Source organism: Lathyrus oleraceus, chromosome 1 (assembly GCF_024323335.1).
Source record: "Lathyrus oleraceus cultivar Zhongwan6 chromosome 1, CAAS_Psat_ZW6_1.0, whole genome shotgun sequence".
In the NCBI taxonomy this organism is placed as follows: Eukaryota; Viridiplantae; Streptophyta; class Magnoliopsida; order Fabales; family Fabaceae; genus Lathyrus; species Lathyrus oleraceus.
In genome coordinates this window covers 91,758,689-91,783,583 of record NC_066579.1, presented here as the reverse complement: position 1 = coordinate 91,783,583, position 24,895 = coordinate 91,758,689, and the positions used below count along the sequence as shown (strand labels likewise).

At 35.2% G+C, this 24,895-nt stretch overlaps 2 protein-coding genes across 2 annotated transcripts; one reads left to right on the top strand and one right to left on the bottom strand.

Annotated features, from left to right (window-relative positions):
- Positions 1-18,651: 18,651 nt before the first annotated feature.
- On the top strand, positions 18,652-21,215 carry LOC127118317 (uncharacterized). The gene is made up of 8 exons (XM_051048493.1): positions 18,652-19,026; positions 19,250-19,317; positions 19,389-19,536; positions 19,620-19,700; positions 19,929-20,015; positions 20,318-20,403; positions 20,560-20,680; positions 21,013-21,215. The coding sequence occupies exons 1-8, from the start codon at positions 18,784-18,786 to the stop codon at positions 21,088-21,090; spliced, it is 912 nt and encodes a 303-aa protein (XP_050904450.1). The 5' UTR covers positions 18,652-18,783; the 3' UTR covers positions 21,091-21,215.
- Positions 21,216-21,545: 330 nt separating this feature from the next.
- LOC127118327 (1-aminocyclopropane-1-carboxylate oxidase 1) lies at positions 21,546-23,171 on the bottom strand. Its single transcript, XM_051048503.1, has 4 exons — positions 22,902-23,171; positions 22,588-22,811; positions 22,115-22,437; positions 21,546-22,018 (listed from the first exon to the last, which is right to left on the bottom strand). The coding sequence occupies exons 1-4, from the start codon at positions 23,001-23,003 to the stop codon at positions 21,759-21,761; spliced, it is 909 nt and encodes a 302-aa protein (XP_050904460.1). The 5' UTR covers positions 23,004-23,171; the 3' UTR covers positions 21,546-21,758.
- Positions 23,172-24,895: the final 1,724 nt, after the last annotated feature.

Below are 24,895 nucleotides of genomic sequence, written 5' to 3'. Positions count from 1 at the left end.
TCACGGCAACAAATAACCATAAATCTGACTCATAAATATGTCTCGGATCCACGGAACAAAAATTCACCATCTGAGTCACCATCAATCACCAACAGTCACCATCTGTACCTGTTAAAATGATCATTCCCTCCCCACTCACGGGTGTCATCTAGGCCAGGGTAAAGTCGAAAGAAACGCAGCATAAATAACCTTTCGCAGAATACCATCATATACACACCCGAAGTATGTAACGATAATATCCCACCAGGGTCTGAACTGCTCGTGATATCAATGTTCCGCTAAGTGGCGCCATACCACCCGCTTCCCATGAATCACTCTATTCCTAGGTTTCCTAGATTGCACTCATAGCCTGGGTATTGGGCCTTTTACCTCGAGTAACTCCCACCCCAAAACAGAGGAACCACCTGTACAGAGGACGGCAACAACATGATAGTATGATGCATGCAGACATTAATGCAAATATATATACACACTGGTTAGAATAATAAATGCAATAAATCAAACATCACAAGCAACCCAAACTAATCCTAAAACGCTAGGAAGGACTCGCTTAGGGACGATGGACCAGCATAGGTCTACATCGTAACTTCCCCAGCAGAGTCGCCAGCTGTCGCATCCTGCGAAAAATCAACCGGCGAGACTCGAAAATAAAACACACAGAGCCGCCACTAAACGTTATTTATCCCAAGATAGGGAAAGGAAACGCTCAGAGAAACCTGGAAAGACATGGTCTCGCGACCAGAGAGAAAAGGTTCGGGAGTCGGTTACGCAAGGGGAAGGTATTAGCACCCCTCACGTCCTAGGTACTCCTAGGGATCCACGTTCTAAGAAAAGAAAAGGTTGCTAAACATCACACACACACACAAGGGAACGCAGGTGGGGTTAAGAGAAACGGGCTCGATAAGGTATCGCACCTTATGCCTACATATCTTGTCTGGAACAAGAATCAGAGCCACTGTAGTTCGGCTTACGCACGCCAAACAACACAAAACACACAAACAGATAAGGGTGGCAAACATGGAGCCCGACAACCACTGGATGGAATTATGTCGGCATCCGAACCAAAACACACTCAAAAGGGCAAACGTGGAGCCCGACAGCCAATCACTGGGCTTACGTCAGCATCCGAACCCAAACATACAGTCAGATAACAAACAAACACACACAAAAAAGAAAAAGGTTGCCCGGAGAGGTCTCGCACGACCCCCTGCCTACATACCTCGTCTGGAACGAGGATCAGGGCGATGTAGTTCCCCTGAAAGGGACTAAATTGCTAACCAGAAACCGGGGAAAGACACACAACTAGGGAGCTGAGACTCGAGCCTAATGTTGTCATGCATCGTTAACCCTAAGTTCGGTTTTCTATCCTACTTGCATAAGCAAACTAACCTAACCAGGAAAGAAGCTAGCACACAAGCATACAATCATATATCATCAAATGAGAACAGGTATCTCAAACAAGCATGTCAATCAGATATCCACATAACACGCACTATAGCCAAACAAGGGGGCTCAATCAATCGGGTTTGACTGCCGAAGCGAGTCGTCTGTACAGGCTGTTTTTGCTCTTAACCTTGCCATTGCGGGGCTAAGGTGAAGCAGATGATGGGATGAAGTGAGGATGAGACCCCACAGCTCTTATCCCTAACCAGGGAGAGCTGACAAATGAGCATGGGTCCAGAATAGGGGAACCCTTCTATACTCAGTGACTCTGACACAATGTGCACTGCACGGATCTTGGGTTTGTGATCTCAATGCTACAACCATGTAATGGGAGCAAGGAGAAGACTCAACTGAATAGTGGGGGACAGGTTGCTTGTCCCTACCTTCCACCAATTGCCTCCTTAGAGGACTTTCACCTGCTTAGGCTTGAAATTAAACAAACACAATCATCGCCTCTTAAGGAGGACTTCAGACATTTATTTGCCCGGCCCGGTAACAGCCGGGTCTCCAGACTACATGAAGTCAAGAGGACCTACCTCAATGCAAGTTGCTTAAGCAACGCAAAGCAAAAGTTCACAAGGAACTGAGCAACTAAAGTACCTGGAAACAATCAAACTCAGTCAGTACTCACGCAGACAAACTGTACAGCAAACAATCAAACAGTTTAAACAAACTATGCACAAAGCAAGCTCAAGGCTTAAGCCCAAGCTCCAACACCTACAAAACAATGTTATGTTAGTGTACAAACATCCACAACATCAATTAAAATCAACTTGTATCATTCTCCATGTACATTGCTTTTTTGATCCTGAAAAATCAAGCAAATATTAGCAACTAGACCACTAGGCCAAGCCTAGGGTCCAAAAGCAAGAAAAAAGTTAAAACAGCAAGGTATTCATCATCCAACATCAAATTATCATCAAACAAGAGCAAACATCCTTGGTCTCATGTTTATATCATCCATCAAGTTCAATTCATGCACAAAACAATCCATTTTGGTTCAAATGAAGCACCAAATATACAAACAGAAGTATTGCATTCAAAGCCATGCCAAAACACATCAAAAAAATCTCAAATTAAATACACCTAAACAGGGGTCAATCAAGGTCTACCATGTCAAATTTGGGCTTAATTGGGCAAATGGAACCATGTCAATGAAAATCATCAAAAACAGACACAATTTCATGCTTCAATTCACAACATCAATGCATACATCCACTTCAAAAATTCATATCTCATTGAAAACAAAAAAGAAATGGATGAGACCAAAACAGGGAGGTCACACAATGTGTCTAGTTCATGCATATCAAATTTCATGGCCATACAATACAATATGAGGATTTCCCAATCAATCTACCAACATGTATCACATGAGCTTGCAATTTCAATCACCAGAAATGAAAAATCATGATCAAATTGAAAATACAGTGAAAAATCCTACAAAAACTCATCAAGCATCCTAACATGTCAACAAGTCATCATGCAAAATTTCAGCCAATTCCAACATGCATAGGTCATCCAATTAAATTCAACAAGTTGACATCAAGAGGTGTGACACAAATTGTCACACCTATGTTCCAGAATTTGCTGCTCTCTAACCAGGTATCAAAAATTCATGAAATTTACATATAAATAATCCTCAATGAGTCTACAATCATCACAAAAATTTTCAAGAATTTATTTTACATTTTGTGCATTTCATGATCAAATTGGTAGAAGGTAGCAAAAATGGACACATGTGAAACATCCCTAGGTCAAACAATATTTTTGCCATGCACAACTTTGACCAATAGGTCAAAAAAATCCTAAACTCAACAAGGAAGTCAAAGAAACAATCCACACATTTTTCTGAATTTTCTACAATTTTTTATGAATTTTCTAACATTTGTATGATTTTAAGGATTAATTAAATTAATTGAAATTTGACAATGGCATTTCTGTAATTAATGCGCGGGGGAGGGAAACAAGTTATTTGAATTTTCAAATGAAAATGAAGATCAAATAGTAACAGGCCAGCAAACTCCATCGTCTTCCTCGCACAACTCAACCTCCAAGTCCAAAATCGGTTTTGCTCAAAACTCAACCAAATCTCACAAATGAATAACCGTTGGAAAGGTCTCACTCTCAGGATCTCAATCATGTCTACGATTTAACCTACAAGTTCCTAAATCTCACGGATCGATCGACTAAAGTTTCACATTCAAAGCTTCGAGTTCAGAGTTCTCCACCTACGGTTATCCATTTCTAAAACCAACAGCACCACTACGATCTATGATAAACAAGCTACAAAACGCCTATAACCAATTGAAAAATCGTGTTACTCGAATACTAACCTCAATTCAAAGGCAGTCGCGATTCGTGGAGTTTCGATGCTTAATTCCTTGAAACAGATGGCCTAGAAGCTACAAGAAGTTGCATACAAAGCTCAGGTTCGAGAGAGATTGCTCCTACCGCGCTAAATCTTGATTCACCATGGATGAGGCTATGTTGGACAGTCACGATTCCGAGCTTTTTCCAATCCAAACTCCACAAACAGTTTGAGAAGATGATGAGAGGAGTTCAATGCAAGAAGAATTCTCAAGATTGATCAAGAATTGATGATGAATTTTGGATTTGAAGTTTTTGTGTTCTTGAGGAAATTGAGAGAATTGGAAAGGTTTCAGATCTGGTTTTGGTGAATGTGTGATTCTCCTCAAGAGTTTGTTATGATTAAGCTTATATACTTCCAACTAATCAAGCTTTAATCACCAAATTAGCAAAAAGACATGCAATTAGCAAATGTGCATTTACTTAAGCGAGGGCAAAATGGCCTTTTCACTCAAGCCCTGTGACAGCTCATTGACAGCTCATACATTCTCAATTGATATTTGGAGTGTGTTGGCTCAAATGAGATTTTCACTCTTGTGCATGAAGATGGTGCATGAAGTAATATGGACATGAACAGTGCTGTATGAGAGCTCAAAATAGAGTTATGTATTGATACATAACACTTTTTAACAGTATGCATCGATACATAACTTGTTTGTATCAATACAAGGCACTTTTTAACAGTATGCATCGATACATAACTTGTTTGCATCGATACAAGGCACTTTTTAACAGTGTGCATCGACACATAACTCGTGTGCATCGATACATGGCCCTTTTTTGCCTTGCACGCATCGATACGAAATTCGTGTGCATCGATACATGGAAAATTTTGCCATGCACGCCCAGTGGTAATTTGACCATATCTCCTCAACCGTTCATCCGATTCTCACGATCTTGGACTTTTTGAAAATGGGAGAGAAAGATCTACAACTTTCATGTTCAACAAAATTCCATTTGAAGCTTTTTTGATGGTGGAAAATTGGGTTGAAGTCGCTCCAAAAACTGGCCATCCTTTTGGAAACTTGAAACCATAGGTCATTTTTCCTTTTGGAAACCTTTGCTATGACCTCAAATCCTTCAATGTGAGTATTTGAAATGTCAAATGAGACTTGTTTGAACATGAATGGAGTATCTCTTGCCCTCTCCCTCCTCCAAATCCATCAATCCAGGCACAGTTGACCACAATTGACTTTTTCTGACAGATAGATGAATTTGGCTACGCACTGATCAAATTGAGCCCCAAACTCCTGATGAAATGGCTCAACCATGAAACCCTAGCATCCATGAGCTCAATATAATCACATTATGATCCTCATATACATCATAGCCCCCATCTCCTGATTATGCCCCTGATTGGCCCAATGCAGATGATTAAGGTTGACCAGTGGTCAAAACCCTAATCTCAAGGAATATGCTCCAACACTTGATGATGACCAACCATGATTATGATGATGTATCTTTTCAATCAAAGTGAAGACCAACATCCATTGAGAATCACAAAACCCTAATTCACAGCCCAATCCTCAGATGGCCCATGATCAGTCAATAAACCCTAGGCTTGCACTTAACTTCCTCATCTTCTGATCAAGACTTGGGAGGATAGCTTGCATAATGTAACCACATGATATGCAATATGCAATGCCTAATGACCTAAAATGATATGCAAATATGTTAATGCTAGTCCCAAGAGAGGAGGGCAAATTTTGAGGTGTTACACTTGGGTAGAAGCATTGATACTCCACAGAGATTCAACTCAAGTGAAGAGTTGGAATTTCGTTTCTCTCTCTCACTCAAAGCCTTCATTCGTACCAGCTAGCACTGAGATTGAAGGAATCCGTTCGTGTGGACTGAGTAGAGACGTTGTCATCGTTCAACGTTCGTGATCACTCCGTGGATCTGTATCAAAGGTTTTGATCATTATCAGAGATCTGCACCAAAGGTTTGAATCGCCACAAGAGGTAACGATTCTATCACTGATCATGCCCATTCGTAAGGATCATTAAAGGAGAAAATTTTAATATTCCGCTGCGCCTTGGATGGCAATTCTCCTTCAGTGGTATCATAGCCACTTACGAAACCATGAATCTGATAACTGTTTTTGTTCTGTATTAATATGATTAAAGACAGAATGAATCAAAGATTAAACTGAGATCGATCAAGTTATATATATGATATATGTAATCCTGATGCAAAATATATTATTAATGATATAGTGTTCTCGTTTCGTTCATTCAAACACTCAATGGTTGTTTTCCTTTGAGCGATCAATGATCGTTTGCTTCTTGATCCGACATTAGTATGGTGAAGCAATGACGTGTTTATCAATCATACTGAATCAACAATCGAGATGTGTTTGACGGTCTGAAATTGGTGCATCAGGGTTAGTGACGGCACAAGGGTTGTGTTGTCAGAGAGTTATGCGATTGGGGTTTGACTGCACAAGAGTTGTGCTTTCTAAACACTTTTTGGAACAGTTAACGCAATACGAAATAAAATTTTTGAGTTTTTCAAACAGTGTTAACCGGTTAACGCTTTTGGTTAACCGGTTAACGCAAGACGGAAAACAGTTTTCCAAGAGATTTTCAAACAGTGTTAACCAGTTAACGCATTTGGTTAACCGGTTAACGCAAGGCAGAAAACAATTTTTTTTAACATCAAACAGTGTTAACCGGTTAACACACATGGTTAACCGGTTAACGCAAGGCAAAATTCACCCGTTCGGCTAACTCAGTGCTTTAAAAGTATCAAGTGTTGATACGAAAAGCGACATCAATTTTAAATGAATTGTTCATTAAAATGTGGTGATCGGTCATCGAAATTTAATTTGGTTTTAATTAATTAAAGGAATTAATAATAATAATAAAGTGTTTATTATTGTCTTGTGGTGATCAGTTATGGCCTTAGTTTTCCTTTATTCTGATTTGGGTTTTAAAATACGACCTACGTGTCGTGCCTCTCTCTTAATCTCCCAAATGTAACTTCTTTTCTCATCTCACTCCCTCGTATGTAAAACGAGTTTCTTTTATGTAATGTAATGGTATGAAGAAAGCAAAGAAGTCAGTGCCAAAGGAGGACAACCTTGAAGATCTTGCTTAGAGAAGCTTAGATCATTGTTAGGTTAGCTTAGGTTCTCTCATTGGCTTGGGAGAACAATTGCGCTAGGGGCCATAATCGTTTCATTATGTATGTATGTATGTTGATGCATGTGAATGTATGTTGATGCATGTGAGAGACGGTTTATATGATAAACAAGCCGGTGAGATCAGAAAAATTGTAATTCCCTCAAATTAAATATTAAGTTTATGCTTTCCAAGTTTTAATACTCATCAAGACTAATATCGGATAATGTAGGTTTCGCCTACGCGAGGTGCATGATCTATATATTAGTAAGGTGCGATGGGATAATTGTAATATCCAACTGTTAAAACAATGGGTCAAACTTAACTAAACAAATTATAAGAATATTATATATGTTTGCTTTCCAAGTTTTAGCACTCATCAAGACTAGTATCGAATAATGTAGGTTTCGCCTACGCGAGGTGCATGTTCTGTATTAGTTAAGGTGCGATGGGATAATTGTAATATCCAACTGCTAAAACGACGAGTCAAACTTAATTATAATTTTATTATATATGTTTAGAAGCAAGAGTTAGGAATAATCCATATGATGGATTGGAATAAGGAGTTATTCACCCAACTGAAATATCGAGAGTTGTATGAGATACAATTGGAAGGAGTTCATACCTAAATAACCTAGTTTTGTGTAATCCGTCTACACGGACTTAGAACGAAGTGAAATATGGATCTCGACCCACTAGAAAATCTTCCAACGGGATTTTCCGAATCAAATGATGAGGGTCATTTGTTTTGAATAAAATAGTGGGAGCATGTTTAATTAAAGGCCTAATTAAATATGTCAATGATACTTATATTTTCATTAATCCTTATGTAGATAACCATGACAACAAACACCTCTAACAACATATTGCGATCAAACCTTGAGAAGGAAAAATTGTCTGGGACAAATTTTCTGGATTGGTACCGAAACATGAGTATTCTCCTTAAACATGATAAAGGGAAAGGCAAGGAAGTTGCCAAACCTAAACCCACTATTGCTGCTTTGAAGCCTAGTGGAAACATAGAAAAAGAAGGCACCTGCTTCCATTGCGGTAAGACCGCACACTGGAAGAGGAACTGCCCAAAGTACCTGGAAGATAGGAAGAATGGAGTAGAGACTCCAACTTCAGGTATTTTTGTTATTGAAATAAATTTATCTACTTCTGCATCATGGGTATTAGATACTGGATACGGTTCTCACATTTGTACAAATGTGCATGGACTAAAAAGGAGTAAAGATTTGACAAAAGGTGAAGTCGACCTACGAGTTGGCAATGGAGCAAAGGTTGTTGCCTTAGCCGTAGGAACTTATGAATTGACTTTACATAGTGGTTTAATAATTCAGTTAGAGAACTGTTATTATGTACCAGCAATTAGTAGGAATATTATTTCCGTTTCTTGTTTGGACAAGTTTGATTTTTCATTCATAATAAAGAACAATTGTTGTTCAATTTATTTGAATGATATATTCTATGCTACTGCACAAATGAACAATGGACTATATCCTTGATCTTGAAATGCCTATTTATAACATTAATACTAAAAGGATGAAACCTAATGAGTTAAATCCAACTTACCTTTGGCATTGTCGATTAGGCCACATAAATGAGAAACACATTTCCAAACTCCATAAAGATGGACTGTTGGACTCTTTTGATTATGAATCATATGAGACATGCAGATCTTGTTTAATTGGAAAGATGACAAAGTCTCCATTCACAGGAAAAGGTGAAAGAGCTAATGATCTTTTGGCCCTCATACATACTGATGTATGTGGACCACTGAACATACCAGCCAGAGGAGGTTTTCAATACTTCATCACATTCACTGATGATTTCAGTAGATATGGTTATGTGTATTTAATGAAACACAAATCAGAGTCCTTTGAAAAGTTCAAGGAATTCAAGAATGAAGTACAAAACCAACTAGGTAAGAATATTAAAACTCTTCGATCAGATCGAGGTGGTGAGTATTTAAGCCTAGAGTTTGATGACCATCTAAAAGAGTGTGGGATCCTATCCCAACTCACTCCTCCTGGAACACCCCAATGGAATGGTGTATTTGAGAGAAGAAATCGAACCCTGTTGGACATGGTCCGATCCATGATGAGTCACGCCGATCTTCCAAACTCCTTTTGGGGACATGCACTATTGACAGCAACTTACACACTTAACCGTGTTCCATCCAAAAAGGTTGAAAAGACACCATATGAGATATGGAGTGGTAAGAAACCACATATGTCTTACATGAAGATTTGGGGTTGCGAAGTTTATGTGAAACGACAAATTTCAACTAAGCTTGAGCCCAAATCTGACAAATGCTTATTTATGGGGTATCCTAAAGAAACAAGAGGGTATTACTTCTACAATCCTTCAGAGGGCAAAGTGTTTGTCGCTCGAACTGGAGTTTTCCTAGAAAAGGATTTTATTTCCAAAGGAATTAGTGGGAGGAAAGTAGAACTTGAAGAAATTCAAGAATCACAAAGCATCAATACACCTATGGAGGAATTAGAGTAGGAAACACAAGTAGTTGTGGAAGAGCAACCTGCTCAAGTAGAACAAGACCAGCGTAGGTCAAGCAGGATACGTCACCTACCTGAGAGATATGGATATCTTATAACAAATCAAGGTGATGTATTACTCATGGATCAAGATGAGCTTGTGACCTACCAAGAGGCCATAACTGGTCCCGAGTCTGAGAAGTGGCTAGAAGCCATGAAATCTGAAATGGATTCCATGTACACAAACCAAGTTTGGACCTTGGTAGAGCCTCCTGTAGGAGTTAATCCTATAGGATGCAAGTGGGTCTTCAAAAAGAAGTCTGACATGGATGGTAAGGTACATACATATAAAGCAAGACTGGTTGCAAAAGGATATAAACAAATTCATGGTGTTGACTATGATGAAACCTTTTCACCAGTTGCAATGCTTAAATCTGTTCGGATTTTACTTGCTATCGCTGCATATCATGATTATGAAATATGGCAGATGGAGGTCAAAACTACTTTCCTTAATGGAAATCTTCTTGAGGATGTGTACATGACACAGCCTGAAGGATTTGACATACCAGAAGAAGCCCAAAAGATATGTAAGCTACAAAGATCAATCTATGGATTGAAGCAAGCTTCCAGAAGCTGGAATCTTCGTTTTGATGAAACGGTAAAACAATATGGATTCATCAAGAACGAAGATGAGCCTTGTGTCTACAAGAAGGTTAGTGTGAGCATGATCGTTTTCCTGGTATTATATGTAGATGACATATTACTCATTGGAAACGATGTCCCTACCCTGCAACAAGTAAAGACTTGGTTGGGGAAATGCTTTTCTATGAAGGACCTAGGTGAAGCAGCCTATATATTAGGAATCAGAATCTATAGAGATAGATCACGAAAACTGCTTGGCCTAAGTCAGAGTACATACATAGACAAAGTGCTGAGACGCTTTAATATGCATGATTCCAAGAAAGGATTCATACCTATGCAACATGGCCTGTGTCTATCAAAAGCACAATCCCCTTCAACTAAGGTAGAAAGGGAACGTATGAATAAAATTCCATATGCATCTGCAATAGGATCTATCATATATGCCATGTTATGTACTCAACCAGATGTCTCGTATGCTTTAAGTGCAACGAGTAGGTACCAATCTGATCCTGGTGATGCCCATTGGGTAGCTGTCAAGAATATCCTTAAGTACTTGAGAAGGACTAAGGACTCATTCTTGATATATGGAGGTCAGGAAGAATTGGCTGTAATTGGTTACACCGATGCTAGCTTCCAGACAAATAAGGATGACTTTAGATCGCAATCTGGTTATGTGTTTTGCTTAAACGGTGGCGCTGTGAGCTGGAAAAGTTCAAAGCAAGATACAATTGCTGATTCTACAACCGAGGCCGAGTATATTGCTACCTCAAGTGCAGCAAAGGAAGTTGTTTGGATCAAGAAGTTCATTAGTGAACTTGACATAGTTCCTAGCATTGTGGATCCCATTGGTCTCTATTGTGATAACAATGGTTCTATCGCACAAGCTAAGGAGCCTAGATCTCACCAACGATCCAAACACATACTTAGGCATTATCATCTCATTCGAGAGATAATAGATAGAGGAGATGTGAAAATATGTAAAGTACCTACACTTGACAATATTGCTGACCCACTGACAAAGCCTCTTGCGCGGCAGAAGCATGATGGCCATACTAGATCAATGGGCATAAAGGGTATGCCTGATTGGCTCTAGTGCTAGTGGGAGATTGTTGGTGTAAGCCCTAGAGGCCAATACTTTTGGTACTTGTATCGAATTATTTATTAATAATAAAAGGGTTTTTCTTTATTATGGTTGTTTAATAATGTCCCTAGAATAGATAGTCTGTTTAATGTATTAAGTGTGACTTAATCATGAGAACACATTGAACATAAGGACACTATTCTTAAAGTATCCGTAGTCGAGCTTTAGTGTGAAGTGGGATAACATTAAAGCATTAAGACTATTATGTTTGTAGACTGATGATCACATCTCATGGATCATGGATAAAGAGTTATCAAGTCTTAAACATAGGTATGAATATTAGGAGTAATATTTATACCGGATTGACCCGCTATGAGAATACTATATAGAAAGTTATGCAAAGTGTCATAAGTTATTCTTATGGTGATAATAGTGTATACCACTCTTCGACCTGAAACCACTATGGATCCTAGATGTAGAGTCGAGTGCTTTATTGCTGATCTAACATTGTCCGTAACTGGATAACCATAAAGACAGTTGATGGGTACTCCACAAAGCATGCTGAGGGACATGAGTCTCCTAGATGGAATTTGCCCATCCTGCGTAACAGGATAAATGTCTATGGGCCCAATATTGAACTGGACAAGGGTGACACGGTCTATACCTTGTGTTCAATATAGACATAAGGTCAAAAGGGTAATTATACACATAATTATTATCACAGGAGGTTTTGTCAGATCACATGACATTTTCGTGTCTTGGATAGCAGTGATGTGTTGCTAGATACCGCTCACTGTTTATTATGTTAAATACGTGATTTAATATAATTGCCAACGTCGCGAAAACCTACAGGGTCACACACAAAGGACGGATTGATGAGAAATAGAGTAACTAAGGAACACCGTAAGGTACGGTGCACTTAAGTGGGAGACGAAATATGGTAAGGTACCAAATACTTAAGTGATTTTGGCATATTATGAGATATGGGCCAAAATACACTTAAGTGGGCTTTTTAGCTTGAAGGCCACACAAGTGGTTCTATAAATAGAACCCCTTGGGTAGAAGCATTGATACTCCACAGAGATTCAACTCAAGTGAAGAGTTGGAATTTCGTTTCTGTCTCTCACTCAAAGCCTTCATTCGTACCAGCTAGCACTGAGATTGAAGGAATCCGTTCATGTGGACTGAGTAGAGACGTTGTCATTGTTCAACGTTCGTGATCACTCCGTGGATCTGTATCAAAGGTTTTGATCATTATCAGAGATCTGCACCAAAGGTTTGAATCGCCACAAGAGGTAACGATTCTATCACTGATCATGCCCATTCGTAAGGATCATTAAAGGAGAAAATTTTAATATTCCGCTGCGTCTTGGATGGCAATTCTCCTTCACAGAGAACTTCAATCCACCATTGTTTGTGTCTTTCAATGGTAAGACTAAATACCAAGAGCACATTATTGCAACTAATAATCAAATGGCCATAGTAAGAGATTCTGATTAACTCAAATGTAAGCTCATGGTCAGGACCTTTAAGGAAGGTTCTTTAAGGTGGTATATGAGTTTACCCCGGTTCTTGATCATCAGCTACCAAGACTTGACCAAAAAGATGGTACAATACTTTTCGGCAAGTAAGCACAGGAAAGTGTCAACCACCAGTTTGTTTAACGTCTGACAAGGGCACGCAGAGTCTCTTCGAGAGTATATGGAAAGATTCAATAAAGTAATTATTAAGGTATCTCATCCGAATCAAGAAATGTTTGTCGGAGCATTTGAGCACAACCTTAAGGCCAAGCAGTTTAACGTATATTTAGCACAAAAAATAGCATCTAACATGGACGAGGTTATCATTCGAGCAGAGTGTTACATCAAAGGAGAAGAAAGTAACATGAAAAAAGATTCTGAGATGCAAAAGAGAAAGTGAGGACCAAAGAAGAAGGACCATACATAGTAAGGAATAATTTAATCCAAGATCCAGAGTTCGGCAAATAGCAAGGCCATCCTGGCGACCGTTAAAAAGACAAGATACATGCAATTAAGTGCTAGGCGTGAAGACATATTAAAGGAGGTCTATCACCTCAAATTGCTCCCTAGGGCGGTGGTCCCAAAAGGGGTGCATACTGTAATGGGAAAATACGAAAGTGCATGGTGTGCATATCACATACTTCGAGGACACCACACAGAAAATTGTCACCAGCTAAAGAAGGAAATTGAGATATTAATTTAGAGAAGGCGTTTATTTTCATATGTTAAGACCTTGGAGGTCAATCCGAAAAAAGAAGTCCTCCTCGAGAAGACCCCAATTCAAAAAATTCTACATAAAAGAAAAGGAATAGTACATAAGAAGCCCGTGAAGCCAGGATAACCTATCATACACTGAATTCGATAGTAGGGGGATTCACGGGAGAAGGAGAAACTAGCTCGGCTAGGAAAAAGTATGCTCGGTCATTAATGTACATTGAAGAAAAGTTGTTGTTAGAGAGGAAATATGATTCAGTTGTGATCAATTTCTCCATAAATGACTTAAAAGGAGTGTTGGCTCACGATAACGGTCCCATGGTGATTAAAGTACATATCCAGGATTGAAGCATAAAGAGAGTGTTGATAGACCTTGGTAGCTCATCATGTCTTGTACTGGTATGCATTCAAAGGGATGCATTTCGATACCATCGAGTTACTTCTGTTCAAAGGTACTTTGGTAGGATTCTCTAGAGAGCATGTACAGGTACTAGGGCACCTACCTATAATGACCACCTTCGGTAGTAGAGACCATACGAAGAACATCCAGGTAAGATATATAATTGTCAATGTTGCACCCCCAATAACATTATTATTGGCGCCTGTAGTGGTAAATTCATGATCATCGAGCTATGGATAAACAAGACATCAAATAACAAGAGTCGCCACCGCGCTTTTATTATTTTCCAGGGAAAAGGGAAAAGTACGAACAAAACCCAAAAATAAGAAGTTTTCAAATCAAAACTAATAAAATGCCAGAGATTACAGGTAAGGGGGTTGGTTACACAGAGGGAAGGTGTTAGAACCCAAAGTATCTTAGGTACTCCTAGGGAGCCCTTTCTTGTGTGCATATGTATTTTGGTATAAATGATGTTTGCAAATAAATAAAATGGGGGGATGAGGAAAGAATTCATTAATTATATTTTTGTGTTTGACAAGACCTTCGGACTTGTGCCTACTTACCAACATAAAAATGAGGGATCAAAACCTCGTAGTTCGTGATACAAATTTCAAAGTGGATGCTTTGCTTTTAACAAAAAATAGGTTTGAAAGGCACAAAGGCCTAAAAATATGGTTTGAATGAGTTAGTTCTTTTTGACTTTTGAAGTCTTTAAGTCAAGTATAGTTAAGTTTATTTACATGTTTATTTAAGAAAAGAAGTTTAAAATGCAATGACATAAGGCCAAAGTTTCTAGTTTGCGAAATGGTCTAAGTTTAGAAAAAATAAGTATAAACAAAGAAGTTTTTTAAAAGAAGGGAGAGATTTTGAAATTAAAGAAGTGGGGAGGAGATGAAGAGACTAATCCTAAGCATAAATTTAAAAGTTAAGAGTTGAAAAGATCTGACTAATGAGCTGCAATCCAATAGACAAGAATGTCATATAGAAACCCAAATTCCCTTGGACAATAGAATCAAGCAACAAACAATGCACACAATATTATCTAAAAGAGCAAGGCATCAAATAAAGATAGCCACATCCAAGCTTAGTAACTTCATGATCTTCTTCAAATTTGCCCATGTAGCAGATGAATTCCACAATGTCATAAGTCACAGGTTCAAAATATCAGCTTCACAATGATCATGTTGTAGATGAACTCAAATGGATCTTCAATGATGTATCAGATGAAGTTTCAGATTACAAGCACTTGGTTACATGAAAGTTGGCATTGGCCAAGTCCTTTGCATAGGGAGTGTTGCCTAAATTTTAAGTCCAATTGTCTCATATCAAACTAACAATATATTAAATCCAATGCTTCAAATTATTTTGCAACACCTAACCCTAACTTTTACAAAAATAATCCACATCATCTTATTAGCTTATGTGTACACCTTCTACTAAACCACCAATCAAAACACTATTATTTGCCAACACCCAATTTTTTACTATTTCTCTTCCAAAACCTCCTTTCACCTTTCCTGATTCTCCAATATCACGGTACAAATGACAAATTCTTTTTCCTACTTATACAAATATCTCAAGAAGTGTGGTTGTTCTCCCATTAGATTTTCTTTTTTCTATCGTTAGATTTTCTTCTTCCTATCGTTACCGAAGAGATTTTGGAATTTTCCAATTACAGTTTAATTTTCTAATTCCTACCATTACTGGTTCAATTTAGATTTTGGATTATTGTTCTTGCAGAATTTGATCTTGGATTTCCTTAATTATTGTCTTGAGTTTCCCATTCCTACCGTTTCCGACAAATTGATATGGAATTAAAATTGTTGTATTTGGTATGCGTGAAGTTGTTCTTGCAAGATTCAATTTTAGATATCTCCAATCACGGTTTAATTTCCCTTTTCCCTAAACTCGAATAGTTGATTATAATTTTCGATAGATCCATATATATATATATATATATATATATATATATATATATATATATATATATATAATTATAATTCTTCAAATATGTTAAAAACACAGATGAAATATAATGATCAATAATTTTCCTTTTCCTTTTCCCTTTATTTTTTTATTGTATTCGGAGTGTTTCTCAAGGTTAACTACCAAAAGTGGATTAGACATTGTCACACGGATGACGACCAACCAAGTAAAAATATTGTTTTAAACATTGTGTACAAGAAAGTTCTTTAAGACCTCAATCACACGACCAAGTCAAATTTAAAATGACAAGTATATAAATCCAATTATTTTTTATCTAAGTTTAAACATTCATTTTGCCAATTTATTTTACAATGTCAACTGAAATTTGTTATATTTGTATATTTGTTGATTGTATTTCTATGGTGAAATTTACTATCCCATGCCCCCAATCAAACTAATGATGAAGATTGAATATCACCATGACCTATGATTACAACGCTGTACTTTCTTCTACTGAAGTGAAACTATGGGAAAATTTGTATTGGTTCACATTAATTTAATTTGTATTATCAATATTATAGGAATATATAATCTTATATATTTTTTGGTCAATATTTTTTTTTATGAATAATAAATACACTATTTTATTTTAATCAATTTTTAAAAAATATAAAACATATAATGTTTTTATCCCAAATATTAATAGCATCAAGGACCATGACAAAAAATTATCAAAATAAAGTATTTACTAATACATTAATATTATTATAAATATTCATATATTTTTTTAAATATAACATAGGAAACAATCAATATGAAAATAAATAGAAGATATCATTTTTGTATATTATTTTATTCTTGAAAATAATTATTTATATTTACTATTTTTAATAATAAAATTAATTTTACTTGAATTATAAATAATAAATATAGATAATAAAGGCCTATTAGATTATATTCAATAAAAAAGTAGACATTTTATATTATTATTATTATTCGAACTAAATTTTACACCTTTAAAAATTAGAGACATGAGAAATATGTACAATGTATTATACATATTAATCATTATCTCTAATAGTAATAGAATTACACGGAATAAAAAAAATTACTAAGATAAATATTCAATAAAAACAAATATTATTCTAGAAATGATTCATAATTAATATTTATTAAAATTGATCTATCAATATTTAATTTGAATCAACAAAATATAAATTTTATTTTTTAATAAAAAATCTAAATTTTATTCTCTATAAAAATAAAGTTTATTTAACACTAATAATAGAAGAAAGACAATTATTCTTAAGACAAAATATCATACATAAATATAAAAAGTTATGAGTTTAATTAAAATACAGTGACAGTGTAAAAGGATTTTACACCGTCAGTTAATAATAGACGTTGGATATTGAAAGAAGTTTGACTTTTATTTTTAAAACCTATAATGTAATGCAAACGGGTGATGGTGATGAATTGATAGTTTAAAAAACTCAAAAGTTATTCAAAACATTAATGTCATTATTAAAAAAAGACTGAATGTCATATAAAATATTTACAATAAATTATATTTAAAGTTGTCCAAATTAAATCCAATAATGAATATAATAAATAATATTTAAAATTTTTATTATTAACATTATTACTGAAAATTGAAAAACTAATTGAATTCTATTATATTATACTTTTGACAATCCATATGTAATTAATTTTATTTTTATTACTAAACAATAAAATTACATGAAATTTACAATTATTTATTTTATAATGATAATAAAAAATTATCTATTTCATTTGAGAACTAAATTGAAGATGAATGAATGAAATTGAGTTACTTGGTGAATATATTAATAAAATTTTATAATAGTTTAAAGTTCTCTATAACTCACAATTCATATCGTTTAAAACAGGTTGATATAATTTAATAATAAAATTGAATTAACTTAGAAATAATATTCATTTATTATTTTGACAATCATATTTTACATATTTAATAATTAAATTTATGACAATTAACCATTCATTAAATTCTTACTGCATTATAATTTGTAGTAATTAATAATCAATATATATGACTTACTTGTATATTATTATTATTATTATTATAAATATTCATATCAATTTAAAAAAAAAAATAACATAGAAAACTATCAATATAAAAAAGATCCTTTTATACATCATTTTATTCATCTTTATAATTAATTATATTTATTTTATTTATAATCAAAATAATATTCTTCATATTTGTATTAAATTATAAATAATAAATATAGGTATTCAATGATTAATTATATTATATTCAATCAATTGCTTTTTATGATATCTTAAACACCAACAAATATGAATGTATGTCTATACAAGCTATCTATTTTGAATGTAACTACAATATTACTTACTGATTGAGAGTTGTTGTGTGAAAGCTTGAATGGAGTGAATGAAATGTACTATGATTGATTTAATGAGGTAGAAGTAGTGTCGAGGCTTGAAAAATGACTTAGCCAATTCTTGCTCATGAGCTCTTTGAAGGTTTTTTGAAAGTGTAAAAAAATGAGTAGGAATGGAGAAGGGTCTGATGCGAGATATATGAATTAAAATTCGTCTGAAGATGCATTGAACGTAAAACTTACTAAATTTTGAAATAAGAATTATTACAGAGATACACCTCCCGATTCACCCTAATATGCATTGAGTGTGTGTAATATAAGTGCGTTCGAAGATGACTCTTCAAAATCTAAAAATATTTGTGATTTTTTTTATCATAGTGAACTAGCATCCAATCCAATGGAGTGTACAAGGTAGCCCTTAATTAAATTGGAATTGTGATATAAGGACCCGGCCAATGCTTCAGCCACAAGGCCCAATATTTATGATTAGGAAAAAAAAGGTGCAAATAGCAAAGAGATGAAGAGAGGATAAGAAGCCACGTAATGTGCATGTAAATCACTCACTCATGCATGTCTGAGAATAATCCAACGGTCACAATGTTATCATGTTCATAGACTAAACTAGATTTTTTGGGTAGCAAAAAAGTAACAGTAGCAGCAGAATAATGTCTAGCTGATTGAGAAGAATGATGACCAATTTTGTTGGAATAAGGTTACCAGTTGTGGCCTGTTACTGTTCTTGTAATGTTGCTGTTGTTTCTTCCTCTTCATCTCTATTAAACAGGACATTTAAGAATGCTTCTCGCCGAATGTTATTAGGCTTAGGAGCATCTTCATTCTTGTCTCATTTTATCCCTAACATGTCTACTTCTGGTGTCAAATCCTTCATTGCATCCGCCAGCATAAGCTCCGGCCCCTCCGTCGATCAGGTCTCTTGTCATTCTCCACAACAAATTATAAAAAAAAAATTATATATGAAAAATTGATGTATCTTGTTCAGAACTAAGATCAGATACATCAATTTTTCAGTTTAGAGTTTAAGGTTTAGGATTTATACGAAGATAAAAGTAACATCATATCCCCGCATAATTGAAATTTCCTACTTCTTATTTGGAATTTGATGAGAATTCAATCATGTTTGTGTTTTTGTAGATACTGAAGAATGTTGAATGGCCAGAGCAATTTCCCTTTAAGGAGGAGGATTTTCAGAGATATGATGAGTAAGTTCAAACTCTAATTTCCCCTTAATTTTTTAGTTTAGTATGTAATATCTGAGAATTTTCGCTATTAGGTCATCAGATTCTACATTCTATGAAGCACCTCGATTCGTAACACACATCGATGATCCTGCAATTGCTGCTTTAACTAAGTATTACTCCAAGGTTTTTCCACCTAGCAACACTCCTGGAGTTAGCATTTTGGATATGTGTAGCAGTTGGGTAAGAGATTCAGTATTGTTACTCATTTTCTTCCTTTTCTGTAGCATTGCATACACATATTGTCATGATTCACTTTGCATTAGGTCAGCCATTTTCCACCGGGATACAAGCAAGAACGAGTCGTAGGATTAGGCATGAACGAAGAAGAATTGAAGAGGAACCTGGTAAGAAAAACCTAGTAAATTTAATAGCTGAATTTGGTACCCTAAGATTATTCTACTAGATTGGTTTTTCATTCATGTTCAATATTCTGTAACATGATTATGATCTAGCCAAACTTAAATTCAGTTGAAAAAGAATGATATGGTTACATCTCAAGATTCTTAATGTTTTTTTTTATCTGCTGGAGAAACATTACCTTACTGATAGAAGTTGTTGTTTTGCTGCTGTAGGTTCTCACAGAGTATGCTGTACAAGACTTAAATGTGAACCCTAAACTCCCATTTGAAGATAACTCGTTCGATGTCATCACTAATGTGGTAAAAATACTTGTTCATAATTTTGAACTTTCGTGCTGGAAACTAGTGCAAGTGATGATGCATGCTATTGGCTAATACTTATATTGTATGATGCGTGTTTTTGCAGTAGTTTCTTTGAATTTCATTTATTGGTTAATCATTTTTAATATAAGCTTATCCTGTTAGTAATTATAGCTTAGCATTCTTTCATGAGAAATTCGGTACTAAATACCAATGATACCAATGCAATTATCAGTAATGATACTGAAGCTAACTCAAATCAAAGCACTGTTAACTACTTGAGAATTGAATATGCCTGGCAGGTCAGTGTTGATTACCTTACAAAGCCTCTTGATATTTTCAAGGAGATGAGCAGGATACTCAAACCAGGTGGATTAGCCGTAATGAGGTGACGAATCTTCTCTGTTTCATATAATTGCATTAAAAACAAGCACTTCATTTTTTCACTGATACCATTTTTCTGCTTTACAATGTTATATGTATTATCGGTCTTGTACCTCTTATGGTCCTATTCAACTACGGATGAATTCGTCGATGATTTCAGCTTTTCAAACCGATGCTTCTGGACAAAAGCCATTTCTATATGGACATCAACTGGGGATGCTGATCACGTTATGATCGTTGGGTCCTATTTTCATTACGCGGGAGGATTTGAACCTCCTCAGGTAATTTCCTCACCGATATTTTCCCATTTTGTTTTGACAAGCTTCAAGTAGCATGAGTCTTTAAGCTCCTCTTTCTAAAATCTTACTACCTCTCTCCCTTGTTGCATATTTTACTTCTTAGCCATTTGTGATGCATCCATGTCATTATAAGTCATGTATCGATAACCGATCATATGGAGGGAAACTTGTAATGATAATGTGTCAAGTGATATATGTGTCACGCAATTTACTTTTACTAGTCATGAAACAAATATGAAAGTCTGCAATGTTGTATACAACGTGATCATGTGATAGTGTTACAAATGTTGAGGCCGATTTTTCCTTCTCTGTAGGCTGTGGATATATCTCCAAATCCTGGACGCTCGGATCCGATGTATGTCGTGTACTCAAGGAAGCTCTCTGCCGCTTAAGAGAAATATGAAATCAGAATTTATAGCAGTGTGTTTACGTATCAGCAGTAACTGTGATGAGGAATTCGTTCCTATTGTATGTCAATGATTTATTTTAATGTTATAGCATTGTTTCTTGTGCATTAGTCCCTTCATGCCAATTTCCTCAATCATCAAATACATTATTTTCTTGCACATAAGTTGAATTCAACATACAGATGCAATCGTCGTCTGTCTTGGAGGCTAACTCATTCGTAGTCGATGTGTGACTAATGAGAGTATAAACTTGTTAAAAATGAGCGATCTTAAATGAGTGAGACGTGTCTGTAACCTTATTTTAAAGATTGCTGGTTAAAGTTTTATTGAGTGGCTAGATTCATCATTGAGATTTTCGTGGAAAGATCGAAGTACCGTTAAGACTTGTACATTAACATAACATGGAAAATCCCCAAAAAACTAGGAAGAGAAAAGAATGGATAAAGAAAAGCTTTACTTATAGTTTTTCCCTTTATGGAATCAAAGAAAAAACATGCATTTCTTTGTTATTCATATAACATGAAAAAAGAAAATAAAAGAAAAAGGAAACTTCTTGTTAGATTTTCCTTTCTTGGCTATTTTGTTACATCAAATAGAAATTAAGGGTGTTATGACTTCTTTAAAGGTTCACAAGATTGTAACACTACTAGTGTCTAGTAGTGGCCATTGGCCTTATTCTTGATGGATTCAAACCTAGGACCCTTTTCTCCAAACTTAGTTTTTCCATAAAGCTCCAAATAATCTCCATAGCAATAATTACTTGGATACAAGAGTTTAGGAGCTGGAGATATAATGGCTTCTCCAACTGGATTATAGAAACTAGCAATAGAGAGTCTACTTCCATTCTTATCAGGCATGACCCTATGCACAACACTTTTGTATAATCCATTGCTCAACACTTCGATTTGATCACCTGTTAATAAGATTTAGAAAATGATTAAAATGATAGTCTGACACTAACACGTCGTCAGACACACGTTCGATCATAAGTGTTTGTGTTATGCTATACCTGTGTTGACAAAAATCGCGTTATTTTTTGAAGGTGGTATCTCTATCCATTTTCCATCTTTGAAGAATTCAAGACCAGGTACTTTGTCATCTTGAAGCAATAGGATGATTCCACCAGCATCTGTGTGCTCTCTCAAACCTCTCACTAATTCTGGAAATGGACATTCAGGGTACTTCGCCACTTTTGTTCCCATAGCTGCTCCATTACTTCCTGAAAAGGCTTTCTTTATGTATTCTTTCTCCAAACCAAGATTTTCACTCATTAGCTCAGATAATTTCTCTGCCAATTCAACTAGTTTTTCAATGTACTCATCCATTGTCTTGCTGCATTTACACAAAAACACGGTTAGAGAATTCAACTTGGTTCAAAAGAATTAAGATACAAAAATGCCAACAGAGAAACAAACACACGATGTTTAGTAACAAAGTTCGACCAATTATTGAAGACACGTGTTAGAATTTGAATTGACTAACCAAAGCTCCTCAGAGAGATTTGGAATTTTCCTAATGTTGGAGGCCGGACGATGCCAAATGAAGAACGAACTTTCCCAATCGATATCGCAAGTGTTCTGCTTTTTCTCCAAACTCTTCGCTATCTCAGATTTGTAGAAACTTTCCTTCAGATTTTCTTCATAGTACTTATTAATTTCCTTCTTCACTTTCTCCAGCAGCTTCCCTTCAATTTCATGGTTCTCAATCTGCATAAGTAACATGTTACATTAAAATCACCAAAAAACTTTGTTACATAAAAAAAAACGTTACTACTTAGAAATGTTAATTCATGTTACCAGAAAGCAACCCCATTTTTGACAAGCTTCATGCAAAAGGGCCATAGTTTCGCCTCTTTTGTCTCCATTGAGAGTGCTAAAATCTATCACAGGAATTGCCATATCTATGTTTAAGTATTTGTTTTTGTTAATAAATATGCTATGATAAGTATTTGTTTGATGAAGTGATATAACTAGATGAGGTATATATAGTGATACAAAAAGTGATAAAAACTGTCTTAACAGAATAACTTAGACTAATTAATTAAAAAGTGTTGAGTCCAAGTTTAGTAAAGACTTCAAATGAGTGGATATTTATAGTATAATTTATAATTTCTTAGGAGTTGTTTGGATGTCTTAAAAAACCACAAAAATGATTTCTATTTTAATTTTAATTTTAATGTTTACACATTATCATCCGTGGTCGATGACCATTACTGATACTATCACCGATCATTATCTATCTCCACTTTGACCACCACTCATGTTGCATCTTATAACCACTTTGATTATGACTGACCACCGCGGCCACCACTTTGATGCCACCGCCGACCATTGTAGCCATGTGTCTGACGATCAACATTCCCATCAATCTCATCTCTATTGAAAATCACTTCAACAATATCGACCAACAGTCTAATTACCACGCAAACTACCACTCCAACACCATTTAAGATTACTACGTGCACTTGTTTGTTGGCCGTAGTTTCAACCACCAACAACAACCAATTCGATTGTCACTCTAATCACAGATAAACACCAATTTAGTCGATTCTAACTATCACTCTAACCATTTCGACCACCACTTGAAAATCTGATTTAAATTTTAAGTAATTTTTTTAAAAGAAAATGAAAAACCACCCAAAACAGAGTCTAAAGTTTTCTCGGTCAATCATATTTTCTCTTGTAAATCAAGTTTTTGATTCTTTATTATTGATGTGTTGTACATAAAGATATTTCAATTCAAGTAGGGTTTTTTAATTGAACAAAAAGGCATTGTGGATAGGGTCCAATAATTCAACATTTCAAACCTAATGTATGTAAAAAACCAGGGGCAGTGGCACAGAAAAAAAAGGTTTCTTTGAATCAGAATTCAGAAAAGCAAATCAACCAGTGGGCGATTTTGGATGGATGCTTTTGAACACATGTAATAATGAATCAATTAATCCTTCATTCACGTTCATAATACTAGTATTTTATTGACATTTTTGAGCTAAAACATAGATAACTGTAACTGGACAAGACATAATAATTGTAGAATCATCAATCATTAGTTTATACCAAACCGCACATAGAATGTGAAAAGTCTTAGAAAATGAAACCAGGTTTTACATTTCATTCAATAGAAAAATGCAATAGTATAGTTTCATTTTGAGTAAAACCTAACTTTGTCCCTAAAATTGTGTCAAAAGCTTCTGGTAGTATTAATCATACTAGTTTTTTTTATTAAATTAAGAAATATCAGATTAGTTTTGAAATTATAAAATATAGATAGATTCTTTTGTAAGTGTCAAGCACACAATGTTGGTACTTGGGTTAGTAATGCTAATGTCATAATTAAGTGATTAAGTGATACTCATTCATGTCATTGTTAACTAACATTGACAGACATAATTTAAAATTTAGTTTATGTCAAAAATTAAGTTAAAAAGTTATTACAATGGAATATTATTATTATTATTATTTTTGGTAACAAAAAGTTTAGGTAGGTGAATTGGGTTTCCCGCATACTTCAAGGTTCAAAGAGTATTTATAGAAATACTTCATCACAAAAAAGATTCTCACATCCATAATAAAAATTGAATACACAAATTCTGAGACAAGTCCATACCTACTGAGTCAATCTACCTTAGCGAATATTACTATATTTAGTTGTTTAATTTGTGTTATAAGGGCACAAGATAATATTCTTCTTTTATTTTTAGTGCACTCGAAATGGACTTTGTCACACTCCCATCATGCGGATGTCTTTTGTGACCTTTTGAAACTTAAAAACTCTAAATTTTGACAAAAAT

Bases quoted from the DNA above. Each gene is read 5' to 3' on its own strand.
- LOC127118317 (XM_051048493.1), top strand. From the start codon at position 18,784: ATGATGACCAATTTTGTTGGAATAAGGTTACCAGTTGTGGCCTGTTAC. The intron at 19,027-19,249 runs GTCTCTTGTCAT...GTGTTTTTGTAG, and splicing joins CCGGCCCCTCCGTCGATCAG to ATACTGAAGAATGTTGAATG. The intron at 20,404-20,559 runs GTGACGAATCTT...CGATGATTTCAG, and splicing joins GGTGGATTAGCCGTAATGAG to CTTTTCAAACCGATGCTTCT.
- LOC127118327 (XM_051048503.1), bottom strand. From the start codon at position 23,003: ATGGCAATTCCTGTGATAGATTTTAGCACTCTCAATGGAGACAAAAGA. The intron at 22,812-22,901 runs GTAACATGAATT...TTACTTATGCAG, and splicing joins AAAAATGGGGTTGCTTTCTG to ATTGAGAACCATGAAATTGA. The intron at 22,019-22,114 runs GTATAGCATAAC...TCTTATTAACAG, and splicing joins CGCGATTTTTGTCAACACAG to GTGATCAAATCGAAGTGTTG.